This window comes from Colossoma macropomum, unplaced genomic scaffold (assembly GCF_904425465.1).
Source record: "Colossoma macropomum unplaced genomic scaffold, Colossoma_macropomum, whole genome shotgun sequence".
Lineage (NCBI taxonomy): Eukaryota > Metazoa > Chordata > Actinopteri > Characiformes > Serrasalmidae > Colossoma > Colossoma macropomum.
The window spans coordinates 37,915,258-37,935,745 of record NW_023494792.1 but is presented as its reverse complement, the minus strand read 5'-3'; the positions used below and the strand labels follow the sequence as shown (position 1 = coordinate 37,935,745).

Here is a 20,488-nt window from a genome sequence, read left to right as displayed (position 1 = left end):
TCATTAAGAACCTGTTTGAAAATGGTCACCATGGATGAGATGCATCTCGAGATAGACATAAACTAGGGAGGTATGTTGTTAAGTAATTGAATGTTTCTGTGAGTCATTGGTGTACAGATACAGGTGTATCAGTATCTATTTGAGGGGCCCAATAGCGGGGGACCTAGTCGCACCCCCAGCACCATGAGCATCCACGCGATTGTCAACTGTCCCCATCCCTCCAGAAGTAATGTCACTGAGTACAGTGCTGTAGTAGAAAATACACAGAGCACAAGTTTTCATAATAATCAGGTATGTTTTTTCTTTATTCTGGCACAAAACAACACTGTGAAATATTCAGTTATAGTTCAGTCACAGCAGTGGATGCAGTGGTCCACATGGCATTGATCACAGCAGCTGCAAAATCCCTGATAGTCACTCCCACTTCCACTTCCACTTCCCAAGCTTCTCCTTCAGTCTGTCTACTCTGTTCACATCTCTCACACTGGTGTCCGCCCTGGTTCGTCATAGCAAGTGAAGTCAATGAGTATACATGTACTTGCCCTTCGTGAAAACAAAAAGCACGGCAAGTATTTTACGGAATTTTATGAAAAAGGCTGATGTCTTATACTGTTTTCACTCATTAATCAGCCGTAACTTAATACCATATATTTATACCATATTGATGCTTGAAGAATCTAATTAAAATGACTGTGTGAAACACATTCTGGACCATTTCCTTAATAAAAAAACACAACGTTCCATCATACATTGTTATGAAGTTCTCCTTTTTCAGTATAATATAAGAAACAACCACAAAGAAAATACAAATGTGGATCATGAATATTATAACATGGGACGCCTCAGTGGTGTCTTATGAAGATACTGAGCTACCGACGTTCTGTCCCTTTGTTCACACTGGAGGATGACTGTGCCAGCGCTAGTGTCGAGAGATACAGCAACTGCTATGATGGAGCTTATTTTACTGTTTCAGCACCTTTAGGGAAAGCTGAATGCCTTTGTGTACTGTTTCTCGCAGGACGGTTTAACTGTTATAGGTTTGCATAGTATCGATCCCTGTTTTCAAAATCCCTGTAGGCAAACTTGGCGTCCTTCTTGCTGTGCGGGATGCGGCCAAATGGGGTGTGGTCATTGAAGCAGCTGTCAAACACTTCGTCCACGACTTTCTCCGCCTCCTCTCTGCTCACCTTCCGCACGGCGAGGATGGAGCGCAGAGCACGGCCCCGCACACACTCCTGCAGGAGGTAAGGGGAGATGCATGATATTTTGTTGCTCATGTACTACATGGTGGTCATCTATATGAAGAGGGAAAGTGGTCAGCTCGCTCCCTGCTGTTTGCATTCAAAATGTAGATTAACAATGAATTGGAAGTGATGCACAACGTGTCACCACCCCATTAGTCACATTTGATATTATTATTAAAAAATTAACTTATTATACAGTTCTTCTGAACATACAGTCAGGAGGAGTTACAGTAGTGTAAAAAGTGCAAGGCAACTTAAGATAGTGGGGCCTGCAGCAGAATGGCAGATATGTATAATGACAGTACAGTTGCTCCCTTGATGCATTCCACGCTTTGTAATATATTCATAATTTATAACTCATTAATGTTGTTTCTACACAATTTTTACATTTTATTCCAAGCTTATAACTCACTTGTTTAAACATGTATGGAAGCCCATAGAGAGAAAGAGTAGATAAAAAGTTTTCAGATGGAAGATTGTTATCGGTCTCATGTCTCTCTTCATGACCATGTTGCTTACTGCATTTGCGATATTTATGTATAGTTAGAGTCGAGCAACATGATGATGTTTATCATTATCGTGCTAAATTAGGTGACAATACAAAACAATGTACTTTGCTGAGTGTATCGTGGATATCGTCAGTGCTTGTGGAACACTGACCAACGGCAGGATTCATTATAAAGAGAGCATTATTAGTCCTGTTTACTTAGATTTTGTGTAGCATAAAATGAAATAATGAACTTGTACTTAAAGAACACGGACTTACTGCACTTTTATTATAAAGAAAGTACATTAGTCTTATTTACCTAGATTTACTGTAGCCAGTACGCTTTATTAAACCTCAGAAAATCTTAGTATCATATGTATCATTTAGTCCACATAAGGAACAAAAAATTTGTTATTTTCAGTTAATTGAATATACATATTTTTGCATGTATACAGGTCATGGGTAAACTCACACTTGCATAAGCAATGCATTAAAACATCCCATGTCACAGAGGCATCTGAAGGTTAAGCCAGAGGTTTGTTTTGATATGTCTTGTTTTGATATGTCTTGTGTCCCGTATTGTGAAAATCTGAATGTGTAGCTTTTTTTAATACAGTGTTTGTAGTAACATATGGTATATCATCGCTGTCCAAAAAAACAGGTGCAAAATGGTAAGTTTACAGAAGACATTCTTAACTTTTAATGTAAGTTAAAGAAAAGAGCTTTACTCCATGCTACTTTTGAACATTTCTATTAATTCAATCATTATTAAATGTTCATGCAATGTAACAGACAACTGCTCTGCTCAGATGAAATAGAAAAATGAAAAAAAAAATGGAAATACATAGTTTTTTTTTGGACAGTGATGATATAAAGTTAGATAAAAGTCTATAAATCAAAGCAGTAAAATCAGCTTGTTTTGAATTCACCTACAGCAGTTTAGTTCCGCCTATTCATGCTTAAGTGTTAAGGAGTGTTTCAGTCTAGAGTGGTTTTTGGATGAAGCACAATACGGGATTGCAAATCAGAACAGAAGCCATTTACATCAGTCTTAAAGGCAGAGTAACAAAAATAGCCTTTTAATTCTAAGGGATAAAAAGAATTTGGAAAATGGTCATGTAAAAAACTAATGATTACAGTTTTGGGTAAAACAACACAAATGTCGAGTGAACCTTGGGGAAATTAACAAAATAAAAGAAAAACTGAGGATAAGGCTCTCTTTAATGATTTTTGGCCATCCGAAGATATACTAAATCAACTTTATAAGCATTTCAACATAAGTAATTTACATGTAAACACTTTACCTGATGGTGCTGTTTGAGGCCAAAATTAAACCTGGACAGTTCGTTGGTGAAGGAGCAATCTCCACTCAGATTAGCTGCACGAATCTAAAGGAAAACATGATAAGTATTTGGATAAAGTGCCGCTGCAGCTTAAGAGAATGTCTTAGGCAAATGACAGTCAAAGACCATAACTGCAGCATCCCCTCTCACCTCTGAGCAGGCCAAGTGCTTGAAGTTATTGAACCAGTCGACATGTGCACGGCAGTGGTCAAAGGCATGAATGAGCTCATGTGTGACCACTCTGTTCATATGAGCCTGCTGGTGAATGTTGTTTTGACATAACACAATCTGCAAAAGATACCCACAGTTTTTTGCAGGAAACCTCTCTCATTTAACATTATGCAATAATATGCATTATATAATGACACAAATATGCAATATTTCTGGGAGAAATGTAAACATAAACTTATTCACAGTTCTTTATTTATCACTGAGGGCTACTTGCCCTCATGCATGCACATGATCATGACTGAACTAAAGAAAATGACCATAAGTCCACGTTTACAGACACTGAAACTGACATTCACATTAGGCATGACACAACTCCTACCTGAGATGTTGTAGCATCAAAGCCACCACTGACAGTTCCATCACAGTCTTCACAGGAGAAATGCCTGTCTTTGTAGACTGTACTAAGGAGATAAGAATCAAGATATTGTTAGTGACATACCACTCAAAATTCAGATGTCTAATGACAGACGACTGAAGCAGTCAATGAGGGCAATAAGTGTACATTACCAGCCTGAATTCTTCATAGCTCCAAGGAGAAGTTTTGCATATGGACCTAAAAGAGGAAGAAGCAGAAAGACCTGGTTACAGGTTTGCATTTTAGACACGTGATGTTTATTTACCTGGACATTTTTTCATTCAGTCACACCTTGCTGACTGGATTAGAGAATGCTGTAGTGAACCACATTCAGCAACAAGAAGCGTTACGCCATAAGCCCAGTGGTTCTTCACCGTCATGCTGGAAGCCACCTGTCCTGCACATTTAAGTGTTATGTAACAGCCCCTAACAGTTCACACTTGCAGTTGCAGCTGAAAGATCAATCCCATTTTATATTGAAATCAAAATTTGGATTTTCCAAATCATAAGAGCTGCAGTTTTATTTACAGCCTACATGTGGGGAAAATGATCCTAATAACATGGAGCTTGTGAACTGCCTGTAGATGAGTTAGACCCAATCAGAAACAGCCAAACACCCACAACTACCTCACATTATGCCATATTCAATCCTCAAGCCAAAAAATGGATGTGCTGGTCTTCTTGGCCAAACTAAGAGGCCTGGGCCTTACACTTTAATCCACTATCACAATACTGGTCAGTAAATCACAATTATAGGTCTTCTCCAAATTGTTCAGCCCTACTTGCAGGTTTTGGTTTTGTCTAGATGCACACTAAGGTGATGTATTTCTGAGCTTATTAAAAGTGTACAAGCACAACCAAGTGTGAGTTTAATGTGGCCTTACGTACTGTGCTTTTGGACACTTGGTAAGGGTGACACACTTCGACACATTGCACTTGTTAGTTAGCTGATAGGTTGAATCATGAGTCAGAACAGGGAAAAGAGTACAATGTGTAGAACAGGGTGGTACTCCAGGATCTGAGTTCTAGATATTGCAAGTAAAACATCTGTAATGTTATACACTTCCTGGCCTGTCAGAACTTTTAATCAAAAGCCACACTGTAAGGCAGGGAACAGTGACCTGTCCATACGAAACAGCTATTTGTCACCTAATGCTGTTTATGAGTTGGGAGGTTACCACACCGTTTATACAGGAAATACTGCATTTGCTGCATTTTTCAAAAGTGCAGCCACTACTGTTGCTGCCAAAGCGCAACAGCATATCTAAGAACTGATCTCCAGATCATCTGTTTCGCTTTACTGAAAAATAAGTGTGGAAAAAACAATATGTGGATATAGTACCATTCTGTGTCTTAAAAGCATCATCAGTCCTTCTCTGAAAGCTTATGCACAACTGTCTCTAGAGAGAAATTCAATCATTCTTAAAGAACAGATGCAGCATCATTATGACCTCTCTGGAGCTGCAATGTGGGATCGAAGGTCTTTCTGTTCCAGTTTTAACCTTAATGGTTCTAGCTGTACTGTAGGGGTCCAGATCAAAACAGGCCATCAGACTCTTTGTTTATATTAAACGTCAGCGCACTTGATCGTGTGCAGCGTAACTCAAACGCGCTCACGTTACTAAACGAGCACGCATGTTTGTTTGATTCAGTCACGGCGTTAGATCGGGCTGTGTTAGACAGCGCTGAGCTGATCTGACCAACAGGGCTGGTCTCAGGGTCTCAGGGCGCGGTCAGGGACAGTGACTGTGAGCACAGCTCTGAGATAAATAACGTACTTGTCTCGATTGCGAACTGCAGCATGACCTGACATTTGTGGTTGAAAGTGAACAGACTCTCTCCGATGGAGCCTTTCTTGTATTTGCTCTTCTTTCTCTCCGGGAACAGGTTGTAGCCGTAATCCTCGTCTTGTTCTTTAGTCTGATCCATTAATCCATCTGATGTGTCCACACGACGACATGAACTGCTCAGCTCTCAGATATGAGCCTGGACACACATACAGAAGGGGTCATTTTCGGTTCTGTTGGTCATGTGGTTAAAGGTAAAAGGTGATGATCCACGGAGAGGGAGGGGGAGGGGAGGCCACAGAGCCTTAACACGAGAGGTTCAAGTGGTCGCCATTTTTAAAAAAGCCGTGGAGAATGCGGGGGTGAGACCAGAGAACTCGTGCTGAGGAGACCAGCCTGCTGGGCTTCGCCTGATCTGTAGCTCATGGCCTCACTGAATATACAGGCCGAGCCGACCAGCATGTGGATCCACGTGGCTATGTTATCTAGAATAGTCGAGGAACGCGGAACGTAGGGCTGTGAGTCGATCCCTAAAAGAATCGATTCCCCGATTCCATTCGAGAGTCGAGAATCTACTCTAAAGTGTTGGACTCGATTCCACACAGCCACAGGGATGTTTTTCTCTAAAAAAAAACAAAAAAAACAAAACAAAGAAAACTAACCTGTACATTTTTTTTCTACAGCAAACGGGTTTTAGGCAGCAGTTATGAACGTACATGAGGCGCCATGTTTAACTTCTGTAACTCAAGTTCAAAAGCACTCAAGATATAACAACGGTTTTAAAATATTTAATACTGTTCTGTGTTTAGAAAATGAATGTATTATTTTATATTAAACATGTTTAAGCATTTATAAACTATGATTTTGCTCGAATGCTCCATCTTAACCCATTCATTTTGGACTCGCTCGAGCGCGCCCTCTAACGTTGGAGAAACCCGGAAGACATTACAGAGCGGTGATTCTCCTCTACGTGTTAGTCTGCAGCCGCGCGCGCACAGAGTGACATTCTGTAAAATGAACTGTGGTGTGTTGTAGAAAGACGACAGACACGAGAGAAAAACAAGTTAAAATGTACATTTTTTAGCGAAAAATTGGCTCACAATCAGACAGCAGTGTCAGCGCCAAAACCAGCTGTAGGACAGAGGAGGGATCAAGTAAATTTAGGTAGCTTTAGCTCCTCAAATGGCCTCGCTAAGGTTAAATATAATTGAAGATTTATATTCCAAAATGCTCTATATCTATTTGTAGCAATTCTACATTTTTTTAAACAAAAAACAACTGTTGTTAATAGAAAAAAAAACATTTATTTGTCTAATAAAGGTGATATTTATCATAATAGAGTATTTACATCACCCTACAACGTGAAGAAAAAATAAAAGAAAAAAACTGTAAGTGGTCTGAAAGGCATTTATGAACGAAACCCTTCAATTAGTATTGTGCTCTTTTTTTGTCCTTCTCTACGTTTTGGCTTTTGGAATCTAAATCATTCTGTGGAATCGACTCTTAGACGAGGCTCAAGGCTGCGCTCCGATTCGAACTGGTTCTAACTCGGTCCGCCGCTGCCCGTGCGCTGTTAGTTCACCAGAACTCGGTTCGCGCGCTCGGTTGTGCTTCTCGTTCCGCGTCCTCGTTTTTGCATCATCTCGGTGCTTTTCACGAACATCTTTGTTCAGGTTGAAGCGCAAAGGCTGCTGGTACTTGGCTGTCATGGCGCCGAACCCAAACAGATTCCGTCAACACGAGTCCTGAGTTGTGCTGATTAAAGTGTAAGTTAAACATCTGTTTTATTATGTAGCGGCGAGTTTGACAGCAGCGTTACTGCTCTGTTCGTATGTTAGTGTGTTCTTAGTGTTTTACTATTTCGTTTCGTTTTCTCCATCACATGTGAAGAATCGGCTCGTTCACTCCTGAACCGCCGAAACTGCCTAGAGAGCCGCATCGGTTACAAACTATTGATTTAATTATTTGTTTAAGTGAGTAATAATATGTGACTTTGTCGTTATTAGGCCATTTATTTGCTCGGTTTAAGGCTTTCTTTGTTTCTTCATGGTCTCCGCCGCCTGCAGAGAAGCTTCTAGATAACTCAGAGACTCACCCCCCACAGTGTAGAGCAGAAAGAAGAATAAGAGCAGAGCTGAGGCTTTTTGTTTCACATTTATTTATCTTCTGTCGGATACACACACCGACCGGACACTTCGTTAAGTACAACACTGTTTTTACACATTTATCATCTCCCCTTACCGAACAGGAGCACTTTGTAGTTCTACAGTTACAGACTGTTGTCCGTCTGTTCCTCTGTATACTTTGTTAGGCCCTTTTCATCCCGTTCTTCAGTGGTCAGGACCCCACAGGACCACCACAGAGCAGGTATTATCTGAGCACTGTATCATTCTCAGCACTGCAGTGACACTGACATGCTGATGGTGTGTTAGTGTGTGTTGTGCTGGTCTGAGTGGATCAGACACAGCAGTGCTGCTGGAGTTTTTAAACACCACAGAGTCACTGCTGGACTGAGAATAGTCCACCAACCAAAAATATCCAGCCAACAGTATCTTGGCAGCATCCTGTGACCACTGATGAAGGACTGGAGTATGAACAACACAAAACAAAATGTGCAGCAACAAGTAGGCTACTGTTTCTGACTTCACATCTATAAGGTGGACCAGCAAGGTAGGCATGTCTAATAGAGTGGGCAGTGAGTGGACACAGTGTTTAGAAACTTGTAACAGCACAACACACACTGACACACGAACTCCATATCAGTGTCACTGCAGTGCTGAGAATGATCCACCACCCAAATAGTACCTGCTCTGTGGTGGTCCTGATCTCTGAAGAACATAATAAAGTATGTAGAGAAACAGATGGACTACAGTCTGTAATTGTAGAACTATGAAGTGCATCTGTATGATAGCTGGAGCTGATAAAATGGGCAATGAGTGTAGATCCAAGAAGGTACCTAATGATGTGGCTGGTTGGTTTATGTTTATTCATAAATGTTAGTTGTGTACACAAGTAAGTCTTTATAGCCACTCATATTTAAATATTATACTTAACATGCATGTGTATATTAAATAGGGCTGCAGTTAATGAATATTTAAAAACTGATTAATCAGTCCAGTCCAGTCAGTACTATTTTGAAGGTGGCTTGTAACAGAACTTTACAATTTTATTCAAATAATTTCTGCTTTAAAGATAAAACAAATAGTAGCACCGAAACAACGCTGACAACCGTTTAAGTGTAATTTAGCCATGCAGTTTAGACAGTTTAAAATGTAGCTCATCAGAAAACAGTTATTCTAGTTGCTAAACCAAAACAGAGCTAGCTGAAGAGAGTTGGTAATGTAAATTCAGGCAGTGAGCGTTCTCTCAGCATCTGCCAAACCGAGATTCATCTGTCACACTGTCAGATGGTGAATTCATCACTGCGGTGAACGTGTTTCCACTGTTGAGAGCTTCAACACAGTCCCATTCTGTGAGCTTGTGTGGCCTTCTGATTCACAGCTGAGCTGTTGTTACTCTTAGATGTTTCCTCTTCACAGTAACAGTGCCATGTTGAGTTATGGAGATTGCATGACTGTATGCACCTGTTAGCATAGGATGAGACCAATACAACCAAATCCGCTAATTAGAAGGAGTGCCCACATATATTTGGCCATGTAGTTTGTCTTCACATATGTTTTGCTACTAAAGCTTTTTGTGTCATTTGTTCTTTCTGAATTGTCCCGTTTCAGATTAAGAGAAAAACGTGAGCATGTCAGGGGGCAATAAAGCCATTGAACTGCAAATGCAGATGCGTCAGAATGCGGAGGATCTCCAGAACTTCATGAAGGAGCTTGATAGTTGGGAGACAGACATAAAACAGAAAGATGAACAGCTTCGTGCAGGAAACCTGACAGAACCTCTGGTGTGTTACTCATCTTCTTGTGTTCTGCTGTCTAAGGTCTTCTAACACGGTCAAAGTGGTTGGAAGCTTTTTCTGAAGGTTCTTTTATATACCATAGCGAAGTCTCCCACCTGTAAGAAACAAGAATTACAAGAAGAAACGAAGAGTCAAAAGCAAAGTCCCTAACAAGAGTGGCCAAGAGGAGCAGAAGCCAGCACAGAGAATCAAGTCTTATGATTATCAGTCCTGGGACAAATTTGATGTGGTAGTGCTCTTTTCTTTGCAGCTCATTACGCTTCAATCTGAGAACATGGAATTTGGGTTGTTGTTATTGTTGATTTTATGACTGTTTTCTTTGTTCTGATACAGGAGAAGGCCCTTGAGTCAGTGGACAAAGAAGAAAGTCCAGAATCGAATGGCTCTGACTTAGAGGAGGTGCAGGTGGACAGAGACTTAGCCATGAGAGAGAAGGAAAAAGTAAGAATCCTTTGTGATGAATTATTACGTTTTTTGTAAAACCACAGTCAAAGATTTTAAATGATCAGAACAACAGCACCGAATTGTCTAAATTATTAAAGAAAGATGCATGTTAGAGGTCTACATGGGTGTGGCACCTTCAACCACATAACGCACCTACAAAATCTAGTGCCATTCTTGCCCATATGCACCTGCTTAAACCATATATGATACCTGCCCACACTCACCCTGCTTGCTCTATAGTCTTTTTCGCTTCACTGGTGTAGATTGGCTACACCAAGGCTCTCAACCTTTTCCACCTCAAGGTCTAATTGTTTATCACTAGAAAGCATGAAGGCCTACAGGAAACCTTGGAAACTTTGGGAAATTGTCAACACAGCAACAATTTCTTCTTGTTATATTTCTTCATTTAAGTAATATCAAGTATCATGTAATAATTATTAACCTATTTTCTGTGTGACACACTTTTATTTGTTTATTTGTTACCCACCTATCCGCTTCCACAAGCAGCCAATCCAAGCAACCTCTTGGCTGTTTGCTGGTTATGACTGCAAGGTCACAAAAGTAAATCCCCCCTGCAAATTATTTTGCAGATCACGTGAGATCCATCTGGGTAAACCTGACTTGTTCAGACCTCTAGTGCAGTTTCTTTCCTAAAATTCACAAATAGCACTCACAAGAACCTGTATTCTTTCTTATTGCGAAAGCAAAAAAAAGTTATATTACAGACTTGAACATTCTCTCCTGAGAGATCAAGAAGTTACATAGTACAGTGTTCAATGCTTTACTGCTGTTGTTTATACACTATATGGCCAAAGATGAGGACACTTGTACGTCGCACCCGTATGGGTGTGTCTGAAACACCTGAACTCGATAATTAGGAGAGGTATTTGGCTATATAGTGTATGTTGATTACTGTAATCTATATTTAGAGTGGCTGTTTCCTCTGATATTTCAGGGTAACCAGTTCTTTAAAGATGGAAAGTATGACGATGCCATTGAATGCTATACCAGAGGAATGAGTGCTGACCCGTACAACCCCATTCTGCCCACAAACCGAGCAGCCTGCTTCTTTAGACTTAAGAAGTAAGACCCTCTTCAAATTCTCCATAACGATTCACAAAATTCAGTATTCAGGTCGATACGATGCAGTTGTGTCTCGATTCAGTACACTTTTTTGATACTGCACAAATAAGGAATAGCTAAAATGTGTCTTACATTAATATGTTAATGTTGCCATTTTAAGTTTATTAGAGTATTCAACCTTATAAAATTACTGTATTTACTAGTATGCCTTTGACGTACTAAACAAATTACAAGGTAATAAAAATACACTATTATTATTAATAAAATCTCTGTTCAATAGGACAAACCTGAGCTGATAATTTAAAAAGTTTAGGTAAACATACTAAAATAATAACAGTATGTAGACTACAGAGGGTGCCTTTTCGGCACATCGACAGATCATTGTGCTGCGGGGTCTTTCCCCCTTCTCTTGTTCGACAGTATTCTTTTTATCGAGCGGAATGTTGTGTTTTCAGGTATTAAACAAGTTCTTGGTTATTTTACCCTTTCTTGATACGTGACATGAACGTTGATTATAAATTGCTTGTCCAACATCTTTCATAGAAATCATGCAATATTTCCACACAACTGAGATTTTTCACTGTTTGTCTTATGCTCCTCAAGCTATTTGAACGAGTCTGCACTGATCAAAGAAGGAAGAAGTAAAACTGTGGTTTTTATCACTGTTCCTTGATTTCGTGATCATTCAATTAATGTACTAAATTTAAAATTTTGACTCTACATTGCAGTCCTATTTAATCCTTTATTTATTTATTTATTTTTTTTGTTTTGGGCAAAATCTTCAGCCTACTTGCCCTTTTGCTTGAAAGTATCACTTTTGACAATTTTTGGCCAAAATGTTTTGGTGGGCGAAATTTTGATGCATCCCTAAAAGCTTTGCTTTATAGTGTGCTGATCTATCACAACACAGTGATACAAAACAACATGATATGCTGTGATATAGTACAATACAATGCATTTCATCCCTGCTATATTCTTTGTGTAATATTGGTTGATTTGTCTTGATTTGCTGATGCTTCCTGCATATATTTCTCTCAGTAAGCTACACTGATGTGCATATTGTAGGTATGCTGTTGCGGAGTCTGACTGCAACCTGGCTATAGCACTGGACAGCAAATACATTAAAGCTTATGCTCGAAGAGGAGCTGCTCGTTTTGCCCTTAAAAACCATCAAGGTGCTCTAGAAGGTAAAGTCCTTTAGCTATGACCATCAGTTTGAACTGAACTAAAGTGTCCTTTTCTTGTCGTAAGTGTGGCACACTGAATCATACTGAATCATACACTGAATCATACATTGATTCAAGAGGCTTTTTGTGCTGCATTAAATTGTAAGTTGAAAAACAGTCTCCTTCCTGATTCATTCAATTTTAATCTTCTATTTTACCTCTTTGCACTTTTTCTTCAAGATTATGAAATGGTTTTGAAGTTGGACCCTGAAAACCTGGATGCTCAAAATGAGATAAAGAAGCTGAACCAGGTTGGTAAATTCCTTCCTCATGTTGCTTCTTCTTGTATTTTTGCCATTAATGGTTTGGATAAAGATTACTGACTGAGCTGTTACTCTGTTCTGTGCTCTTCCTGTCAGGCTTTAGCATCCCAAAGGCAGACTGAAGATAAGGTGGAGAAGAATCTGGCAGAAGTCAGGCCTGCTGAGGAAGCAAAATCAAAGCAGATTGAGGAGGAACAGCAGAGAAGGCAGGAGGCTGTAGTGCAGAAAGACAGGGTGAGTTCATCCTTGGTTTCACCTGCACATGCAGAAAGCTTCAGTCACTAATCTCTACAAATGGTAGGCCTGGTTTTGATACTGCATTGATAAACTGTATTTGCAAAAACATACCCATATCAAACTCTCTGTTAGCAAACACGGAGCTGTGGCCTGTCTCACAAAGCAGGGTTACTTGCTTAGCCAGCTAACTTAAAGCTTAGTTTGATCTAACTCTAGATTTTCTCTCTTAATATGGTGGATCACTTTGTATTGGGCTACATTACCATAGCAGCTTCAGCTGTTCACCTGACCTGTTTCAGGGCAAGTTAGGGATTTTTGCTCTTGGAAAAGTCAGGGCTAGGCTTCTGACCTATCAGCAACAGCCTTCTAAAAAAATCCTGTTTTTATCTTATTTTTAAAATTACTCCAATACACAGCATTGCTGCTTTTCATAAATTGAGCTGTGCCTCATACGTCACCCTGGTGTTGGTCAAATGTGGATTTGTGCTGTTGTTTGTCTTTTGTAGGGAAACGCTTACTTCAAAGAGGGAAAGTATGAGGCAGCTGTGGAGTGCTACACTAAAGGAATGGAGGCAGACACCACAAATGCTTTGCTTGCTGCTAACAGAGCGATGGCTTATCTCAAACTTGAGAGGTTCGTTGTCATCTCCTTTAGCCATCTGGACAGTGCACAGCATTGCTGGGAATTGTGTACCAAGGTTTTTCAAACTTTGTAATCGTAGGGAAAGTATGTGTTTGTACACTAACACAGCTTTACATTTGAATTACACATTTTAGAAATATGGTTCTTCAGGGGGTTCTTTAGTAAAGGCAGTGGTTCTGTGATACAGGAGCATAAAGTCCAGAACCAGCCGGTTCTGAGACAGTTTCTTCCCCTGGGCCATCAGGCTGCTGAACAGCCAGTAGTGCTGGTGTATCGGTCTATAGGCCTGTCACTGCGCCGTTGAGTCATCATCTCAATGGACAATCTACACCTCATCCACATCTCATTAGACTCACTCTGATCCTCTGCACCTTCAATCTAGCAAATCTGTACTTACGCACATAGACTGACATCTTGTACATCTTCTATCCATATCTTGTATAATCTGGAAGATTTCTATATCAATATTCTATCCCCTGAGTTTTACATAGCACCCAAAAGGGTTATTCTATTGTTACAAGCTTGACATCTTAATAATAGAAGAACCTTTTTGGTGCGATATAGAACCATTTTCAAAAGTGTTCACCTTATTTATTTTTATGTTTACTCTGAATTCACATGATTTTTATGAAAGCTTTTTTATTTGACATACAGTAGCTGTAAGAAAGAGTAGTGCGCTCTCATCCATAATATAGCAAGAACTCCACCTATTTTTAAATTTGCTACATAATTAAATGGTTAAGATGTAAATTGTCATTCAAAATGTTTTAACGTGAAATGCTCCATTATAGAGAAACTTATTATTATTCACAGTGGTGCTGATAGAAATGCTTAATGCCTCTTAAAGCTCCCTCACAGTTATCACATTAAATAGTTACGAATATATTGCCCAATTGTTTTATAACAATGATGTAACATAATAATCTTATGGTGAGAAGGCACATGCAAGGTGTTCTAAGACAAACTAGTCCCCAAAGAAAACACAAAACTTTTGAGATTTACCACTACTTTGCCATTAGGTTGGCTGACTTTTGGTTAATAAATAAAATGGCTATATTAGTGTTGACATTATGACCCCTGGTTCCTATCACCACCACTGTAAAGAAAACTGACTCAATACATTTTTGCCAGTGAGCCATCTCACAACAGTCCCCTCTAAATGACTTTGTTTACATCTCGACAATTGAATTGTGTAAAATTCAGAAGAGTTATCTTTTGAAAGTGCTGTGCTCCACTCTCATAGTCAGGGTGTTTTCTGACTCATCTGTGGTGTGAATGTTCGGCAGGTATGCTGAAGCAGAAGAGGACTGCACTAAGGCCATTGCTCTGGACGGCACCTACACGAAAGCTTTCGCCAGACGGGGCACAGCCAGAGCTGCTCTGGGCAGGCTTTCTGAAGCCAAGGAAGGTCTGGTTTCCATCTGTCTGTCTGTTATACTGTAGATCAGCCAAACATTGTTAAGATAAATGGGTAATTACAGCAAGCATTTGAGCAATTTATACATCTCAAACATTAATGCTGTGAAAACAAATGTTACACCTTTTCTGCAAAATGCTTATATTTGTACTGCTTGTGGTACAAATCGGGTCAACATCAGTCAAATCCAGTACTGTTATGGTAGTTGATGTACTGCATGTCACATTGTTGTTGTTCATGTTTAGATTTTGAGCAGGTTCTGAAACTTGAACCAGGAAACAAACAGGCGATGAACGAGCTGAAAAAGCTCAACATGGTAACCTTTCATCATTTTGTCATCCTTTTTGTCTTTAACTCTATTGTAGCAATGCATAATGCTGACAAAAACAGTGGTTGTGTTTATTTTGAAGCAGTATTTTGAAATGACTTGCAGTTATTTATTGTAGATGAAGGGGACTTTTTGCATAATTAAATAGTTAAGATGTAAACACAGTAAATGTGAATGTAAAATGGTGTATTGCAGAGTTAAATGCCTCTAAAAGCTTCCTCACATTAGATTATTACACACAATGAGATCATGATTTTTCAAAAATAAATAAATACAATTAGTTCTGTGATCTTGGTGTGTCTGTAATTAGGAGATGACAGCTAGTGGGCTACAGGAGGCAGATGGCACTCAAAGAAGAGCAATTCAACCAATCAGCAAGCCAGAACATCTCAGATCTACTGTGAGTCAATCCTAATTAATCACAAACTTTTTTCCCCCCACTAATTCAGCTTTTTTCATCATTCAGTAGCTTTTGTAGATTTTCTAGAACTCTGTTATTACCTTGTGAGACTTTGGTCATGTTAAGAATTTTGTTTTCTGTAGTCTTTGATCAGAGTGTAGTGACTTTTGTCCTCTTCTAAATGCCTTTGGTTCCGTCAGGGAAAAATTCTACAAACCAATAATATCTTGTATAGCATATAGCATGCCACCTAACCCCCCCCACCACCCTCCATTACCTTGACCTGTCATTGAGCACACATACTGTGAACGTGTTCAAACTCCTAAAGAAGCAGGATGGATCTGCACACTGTGTTTGCACGCATGCACAGAAACCGTCACTCTCACCAAACAAATGTGAAGTTTCGGGCCGGGCTCGAGCCGCACACGAGTCACGTTTGCCTGGCTAGAGTGAACAAAATTATATGACTAAGTGCATTGTGCTTTTAGCCAACTGCTTTGTTCAACCTCAACATGTTCTTACCTTTCCTCTCACTGTGGAAGTGAAGGCAGTACTGTTTCACTCCTGCGTTTCTCACAAACACTGAAAAGCATGTTTGATTGGATTTGCTTGATGCTTGGTCCACATTACTACCAATCCAGAAGCATAGTGGGTGGGACATAGAGACTACAGACTAGTCACAAGTTCAGAAGTTCTAATCTATTGATCACAGTTTTGTCCTGCAAGTCTGAACCTGTTCTGTCTCTGCTGTGGTACTGCAGAAGCCACTGAGGAGAATGGAGATAGAGGAAGTTGGTGGAGAGCTCACAGCTTTAATGGAACCACAGAGATCCAATAGAAGCTCTGCAAGCCCTGGGCCAGTGCCCACGTCAGCTTCTTTTTCAGAGAGAGCAGCACAGGGTGAGGCTTCACCACTCTCATCTTCCCCCTCTGCCAAGATCCAGAAGATAGAGGAGCTATCAGACTGTCCTTCAGAACCACCAGCCAAGTAAGGGCCTGGTCCATTGAATCACTTTAAGTATGCCAAAAAGCCTTGCCATTTCCAGATCTGATTTTAAAGGTTGTACATTGTTCCAGCAATATATTTAAATGTGCTGACATGTACCATTTTCAAGTTTTAAATGCATATGAAAGGGAAAGCTGTAAAGTAGGGTTGCTTGATCAATCGTTGCCATTTCCGCATTAGACACATTGTTATTCAACTTGGTTATTATTTGCTGCATTTCAGAGGTCCTGACGGGGATTCCTTGGGAGAACAGAAAGTATTGCAGAAAGAGGAAAAAGTAACCAGTAGAATGGAGCAAACTTTATCTACATTCTCTTCTTCAATCCAACCTGAAGTAATTCCTCCACCGCCCACGAACAGCTTTCAGCTGGAAGCAGACCTGAGGAAGATTGGGGATCACCTTGAGGTCAGCTACAAGTATTTAAAGGTGGGTGCTACACTTTACAATTATGAAGTCTTCTTGCTGGTTGTTGATCACATGATTTAGAAAAATGCTACAAATCTTCTCTGCAAATTTGGTAAAATATGATAGTGGTCTTTGCATGTTTTATTTCAGCAAATTCAGCCGGAGGCCTACGAAAAGATTTTCCAAAACTCTTTGGAGCCTGACATTCTTAACAAGATTTTGAAAGTACTTCAAAGCTTTTACATCAAGTAAGTGTGGTGCATGTCTGAAGTTTGATCCAAACTCACATGGAGAAATATTGTAGTCTTGCATATATATGTCTCTGTTATCTATGTGAGTTTGCTTGAGCTGTGTATGTAAATTCTTCTAATATTCAAAGTCTTCTGTGATCATTGCTTTTCAAATGTCTAAATATTTCTTAATATTTTCCTTGATCACCTGTCTGCAGAAACGAGGAGCCGTCAGTCATACTGGCTGTCCTGAAAAGCTTGTCGAATGTGAGAAGGTTTGACATGGCTGTCATGTTTATGTCATCCGCTGAAAAGAAAGGTATGCTCTCTCTGTATGTTTATTATTTCTTAATTTTGCACTGCAAAAGTGGTATCTTGGCAAGTGAAATGATCTTTAGTCAGTATATGTAATATTTTTCATGTTGATATTGTTGTAAGCTTATCATATAGCTGATTTGTTTCTAGATGTTTTTGTTGTTTTAATAAATTGTACTGTTACATTATCTCTCTCTCTCTCTCTCTCTCTCTATATATATATATATATATATATATATATATATATATATATATATATATATATATATATATATATATATAAGAAATAATATAAATAAATATAAGATTTAATTATGTTAAAAGAACAAGCCAATATAGTGAGATAATTTTACTTAATAAGATTACTTATAACAAAAAATGAAACATTTCTACAAGTTACAACATAAGTTTTTAATTTATATTTTATTTTCTTTATAGTAGCTTACAGTTTTCTTTGTTTAATCATTATGTCCTGTAATATTCTGACAGTCCCTCACACCAAAGGTTAGCCTTTTGCCTTTTTCTCTGAAGTTATTTCACCAGAGGAGTCTGAAAACTAGATGCTGTGATGTGAGAATGTGCTAAAATATGGTTTTCCATTGAGGCTGCTTTCTGTACAGGCATGCCTGCAGCACTGAGAGTGTTTAACCAGTATAGCTGTGTTTCTAGAACAATCTATGTTATGAACAATAATCTTGGGTACAGTAAATATGGTATTAATGTATGGTATCACATCATCCAACGTTTAAAAGTTTGTGTGGGAATACTGCTGGTTTGCTATGATTTGCACAAAATAAATAAATAAATCAACAATTTTTAATTTTTTTTTTTCTGGAGCTACATCAGTATTTACCCTCACTGGAGGCTGTTACTGCAGGGACTCGATTACCTGTCACTGGGCACAGGCCTACATCTGATCAGTTGTTTGCAGACTGGGACCATCTGATTAAACAAGTAGAATCATCACTCATGCTTTGTTGAAATGAAAACCTGGCTGCGTCGGCCCTTTGTGGGACATCCCAGGCTTTTTCTGACTTAACATTTGTGGCCCTTTTTGAACAATTTCATCTCTGCCAATGAAACGTTGAATTGAAAAAGGCAAATCTAATCTAAATCTAATGTTATTCTCAAGCACTAGGCCTCCACAGTAGTCTCTAGGCTGGCCTCTAAACAGTTATTCTTTATTTTGCTCCTCAGGGTAATTACTTCACTCTTATTCACACGAATTGTCTGATCATCAGTGACTTGGTACATGCATGGCATGATTCTGTGTTCTATGATGATGTTAAGGTTTTTACCTACACAGTGTAGTGTTTTACCTACATCACTGGATTAACATTTTGTATATTATTTCAGTGAGAAAGAGGAAACTGAATCTTGTTTTTTTTTCCAGTATTACAGGAGCTATTTGAATGTATTTCACACGCGGGACTGGAGGATGACTCAGTACGAGTTCTAAAGAAGAAATATGGAGTATAACCTCTGTCTTCAGGAGTACTGGACTCACCTCTGTATTAGTGGTCAGTTTCTCAAAAAAGCAGAGACTCTGTTCCCAGACACACCAGCTAATTCAATAGTATCTGCTGTTCAGGACCTGACGCCCCGACATCTCCAAACTAGTGCTGGGTTGGTGACTTTGAGCAGGTGTTTAACAGCAAATCAAAAGCAGGTTGTTCCTGGCTTTATTTTGATTAATGAAAAATGTTGAAATGTAGTCTTTGAATGGGTTGGAGAGTGGTTAAATGTGTACAGTATCTCATAAGAGTGTGTTGCTGCCATAATTTCACAAGTCTCACAAATAAGAACACAGAATAAGTAAATTAGTGATTCTTTAAACAATAAATTGGACACTGACTATTTTATTTTTATTTTTTTTTATGAAGGAACTGTCATTAAAAAATTTCAGCTACAGTATGCGTCTGAGTTAGTCATGAATAATCGCAGTGCTCTCTAGTCAGATTACTGACTTTTAGCATCTTACTGTGATAGTAGTGGGTAGGAGAGTAATTGTGTGTTAAATAATGCATCATTTGAGCACCTCTTAACACATTTTTTCTTTTGCCTTTGGAAGTGTCTTAGGTTTTCCACTGAAACTTTGTACTTTTTAATGTGATCCTTTACAATACAAAAAATGTTCCATGAATATAATAATATTCTTAACTGCAAGTAAATATGAACATTTTAGTTATTTATAGACAGAATCCTTGTTATGTTGCCTGATTCTAACAGATTATGCATGACTGTAATCTTTTCTGGACCAGGAAAATCTGGATATATAGGGATAGAACAGATAGGAATCTCAGAGAGCAAATATATGGTTCAGTTTGGGAGTTGGTGCAGTTGATCAAACTAGATCACTTCACAAAAATTTGGAAATCCCTGCTGTATAAGATCAAAGGCATGCTGACAGCAGAAACATTTTGTATTGTTCCAGAATAACGAATAAAGTGTTTGGGATGATTCATTGCTAGTCTGACAGGCCAAATAGTTAGACTTTCTGTCAACAGATCATGCAAGAATGGCATAAAACCTCTTTCTGAGAAATGTTACTTATTCCCACTGAGGTCTCTAAAGGCTTTATCTATGTAGACTACAACTTCCACAATGCAATGCACCTATCTACTACTTAGACACGACCACATGTAACACCTCAACACACTAAAAGGGAGTGTTTATCTCTGAGTGAAGGAGTTGGACAACAAGACACTGAAAAAGCCGCATGAGAGTCCTTTGTGATGGCAAAATGAAGCTTTCTGAAGCAGTGCAGGGCTACTAGTGCAGTGCTACTGATTCAGTTTCCAAAGCACTTGTGTTGATAACGTGTGATTTTGGAAAATGAACCAAGCATCGCTACAGTGCTTCAAAATGAAGTGTGTTGGTTTTTTGACACTTGCTCCTGAGCGTCAGTATCAAGGCTAACATCACTAACAGTCCTAGATAATTAATGTACCTTTAAAGAAAAGAACGCTGACCGTTTTTTGCTGGAGTGCATAAATTACAAGAAAGTTTTTGTTTACCATGACATGTTGAACAGTCCAGGCAATTCAAACGCTAAAACTATGAATATGACCTACAAGCAGAGTTAACTGGTTGTCTGCCAAGACATGAACTGAAAGAATGTGGT

At 39.1% G+C, this 20,488-nt stretch overlaps 2 protein-coding genes across 4 annotated transcripts; one reads left to right on the top strand and one right to left on the bottom strand.

Moving 5' to 3' along the window:
- Nucleotides 1–275: 275 nt before the first annotated feature.
- On the bottom strand, nucleotides 276–5,786 carry atp23 (ATP23 metallopeptidase and ATP synthase assembly factor homolog). Its single transcript, XM_036577091.1, has 6 exons — nucleotides 5,439–5,786; nucleotides 3,813–3,858; nucleotides 3,625–3,706; nucleotides 3,225–3,362; nucleotides 3,036–3,119; nucleotides 276–1,235 (listed from the first exon to the last, which is right to left on the bottom strand). Exons 1-6 carry the CDS (start codon nucleotides 5,587–5,589, stop codon nucleotides 1,032–1,034), a joined length of 705 nt encoding a protein of 234 aa, XP_036432984.1. The 5' UTR covers nucleotides 5,590–5,786; the 3' UTR covers nucleotides 276–1,031.
- A 1,309-nt stretch (nucleotides 5,787–7,095) lies between these two features.
- On the top strand, nucleotides 7,096–19,275 carry rpap3 (RNA polymerase II associated protein 3). 3 transcript variants are annotated; one of them, XM_036577087.1, is made up of 17 exons: nucleotides 7,096–7,213; nucleotides 9,179–9,351; nucleotides 9,449–9,592; nucleotides 9,700–9,807; nucleotides 10,766–10,893; nucleotides 11,959–12,080; nucleotides 12,300–12,370; nucleotides 12,479–12,616; nucleotides 13,126–13,253; nucleotides 14,549–14,670; nucleotides 14,925–14,995; nucleotides 15,318–15,407; nucleotides 16,169–16,395; nucleotides 16,636–16,840; nucleotides 16,970–17,067; nucleotides 17,268–17,368; nucleotides 18,758–19,275. In XM_036577087.1, the coding sequence occupies exons 2-17, from the start codon at nucleotides 9,199–9,201 to the stop codon at nucleotides 18,841–18,843; spliced, it is 1,992 nt and encodes a 663-aa protein (XP_036432980.1). In that variant the 5' UTR covers nucleotides 7,096–7,213; nucleotides 9,179–9,198; the 3' UTR covers nucleotides 18,844–19,275. The 3 variants fall into 3 exon arrangements, with proteins under 3 accessions (XP_036432980.1, XP_036432979.1, XP_036432981.1); XM_036577086.1 differs by having other exon boundaries at nucleotides 9,449–9,595; XM_036577088.1 differs by lacking the exon at nucleotides 9,449–9,592.
- The last annotated feature ends 1,213 nt before the right edge of the window (nucleotides 19,276–20,488 follow it).

Excerpts from the sequence above, each read along its gene's own strand:
- atp23 (XM_036577091.1), bottom strand. The coding sequence starts at position 5,589 with ATGGATCAGACTAAAGAACAAGACGAGGATTACGGCTACAACCTGTTC. Across the intron at positions 3,363-3,624 it reads TTGATGCTACAACATCTCAG|ATTGTGTTATGTCAAAACAA; the intron begins GTAGGAGTTGTG and ends TATCTTTTGCAG. Across the intron at positions 1,236-3,035 it reads GCCTCAAACAGCACCATCAG|GAGTGTGTGCGGGGCCGTGC; the intron begins GTAAAGTGTTTA and ends TACCTCCTGCAG.
- rpap3 (XM_036577086.1), top strand. The coding sequence starts at position 9,199 with ATGTCAGGGGGCAATAAAGCCATTGAACTGCAAATGCAGATGCGTCAG. Across the intron at positions 10,894-11,958 it reads TGCTTCTTTAGACTTAAGAA|GTATGCTGTTGCGGAGTCTG; the intron begins GTAAGACCCTCT and ends TGCATATTGTAG. Across the intron at positions 14,996-15,317 it reads AGCTGAAAAAGCTCAACATG|GAGATGACAGCTAGTGGGCT; the intron begins GTAACCTTTCAT and ends GTCTGTAATTAG.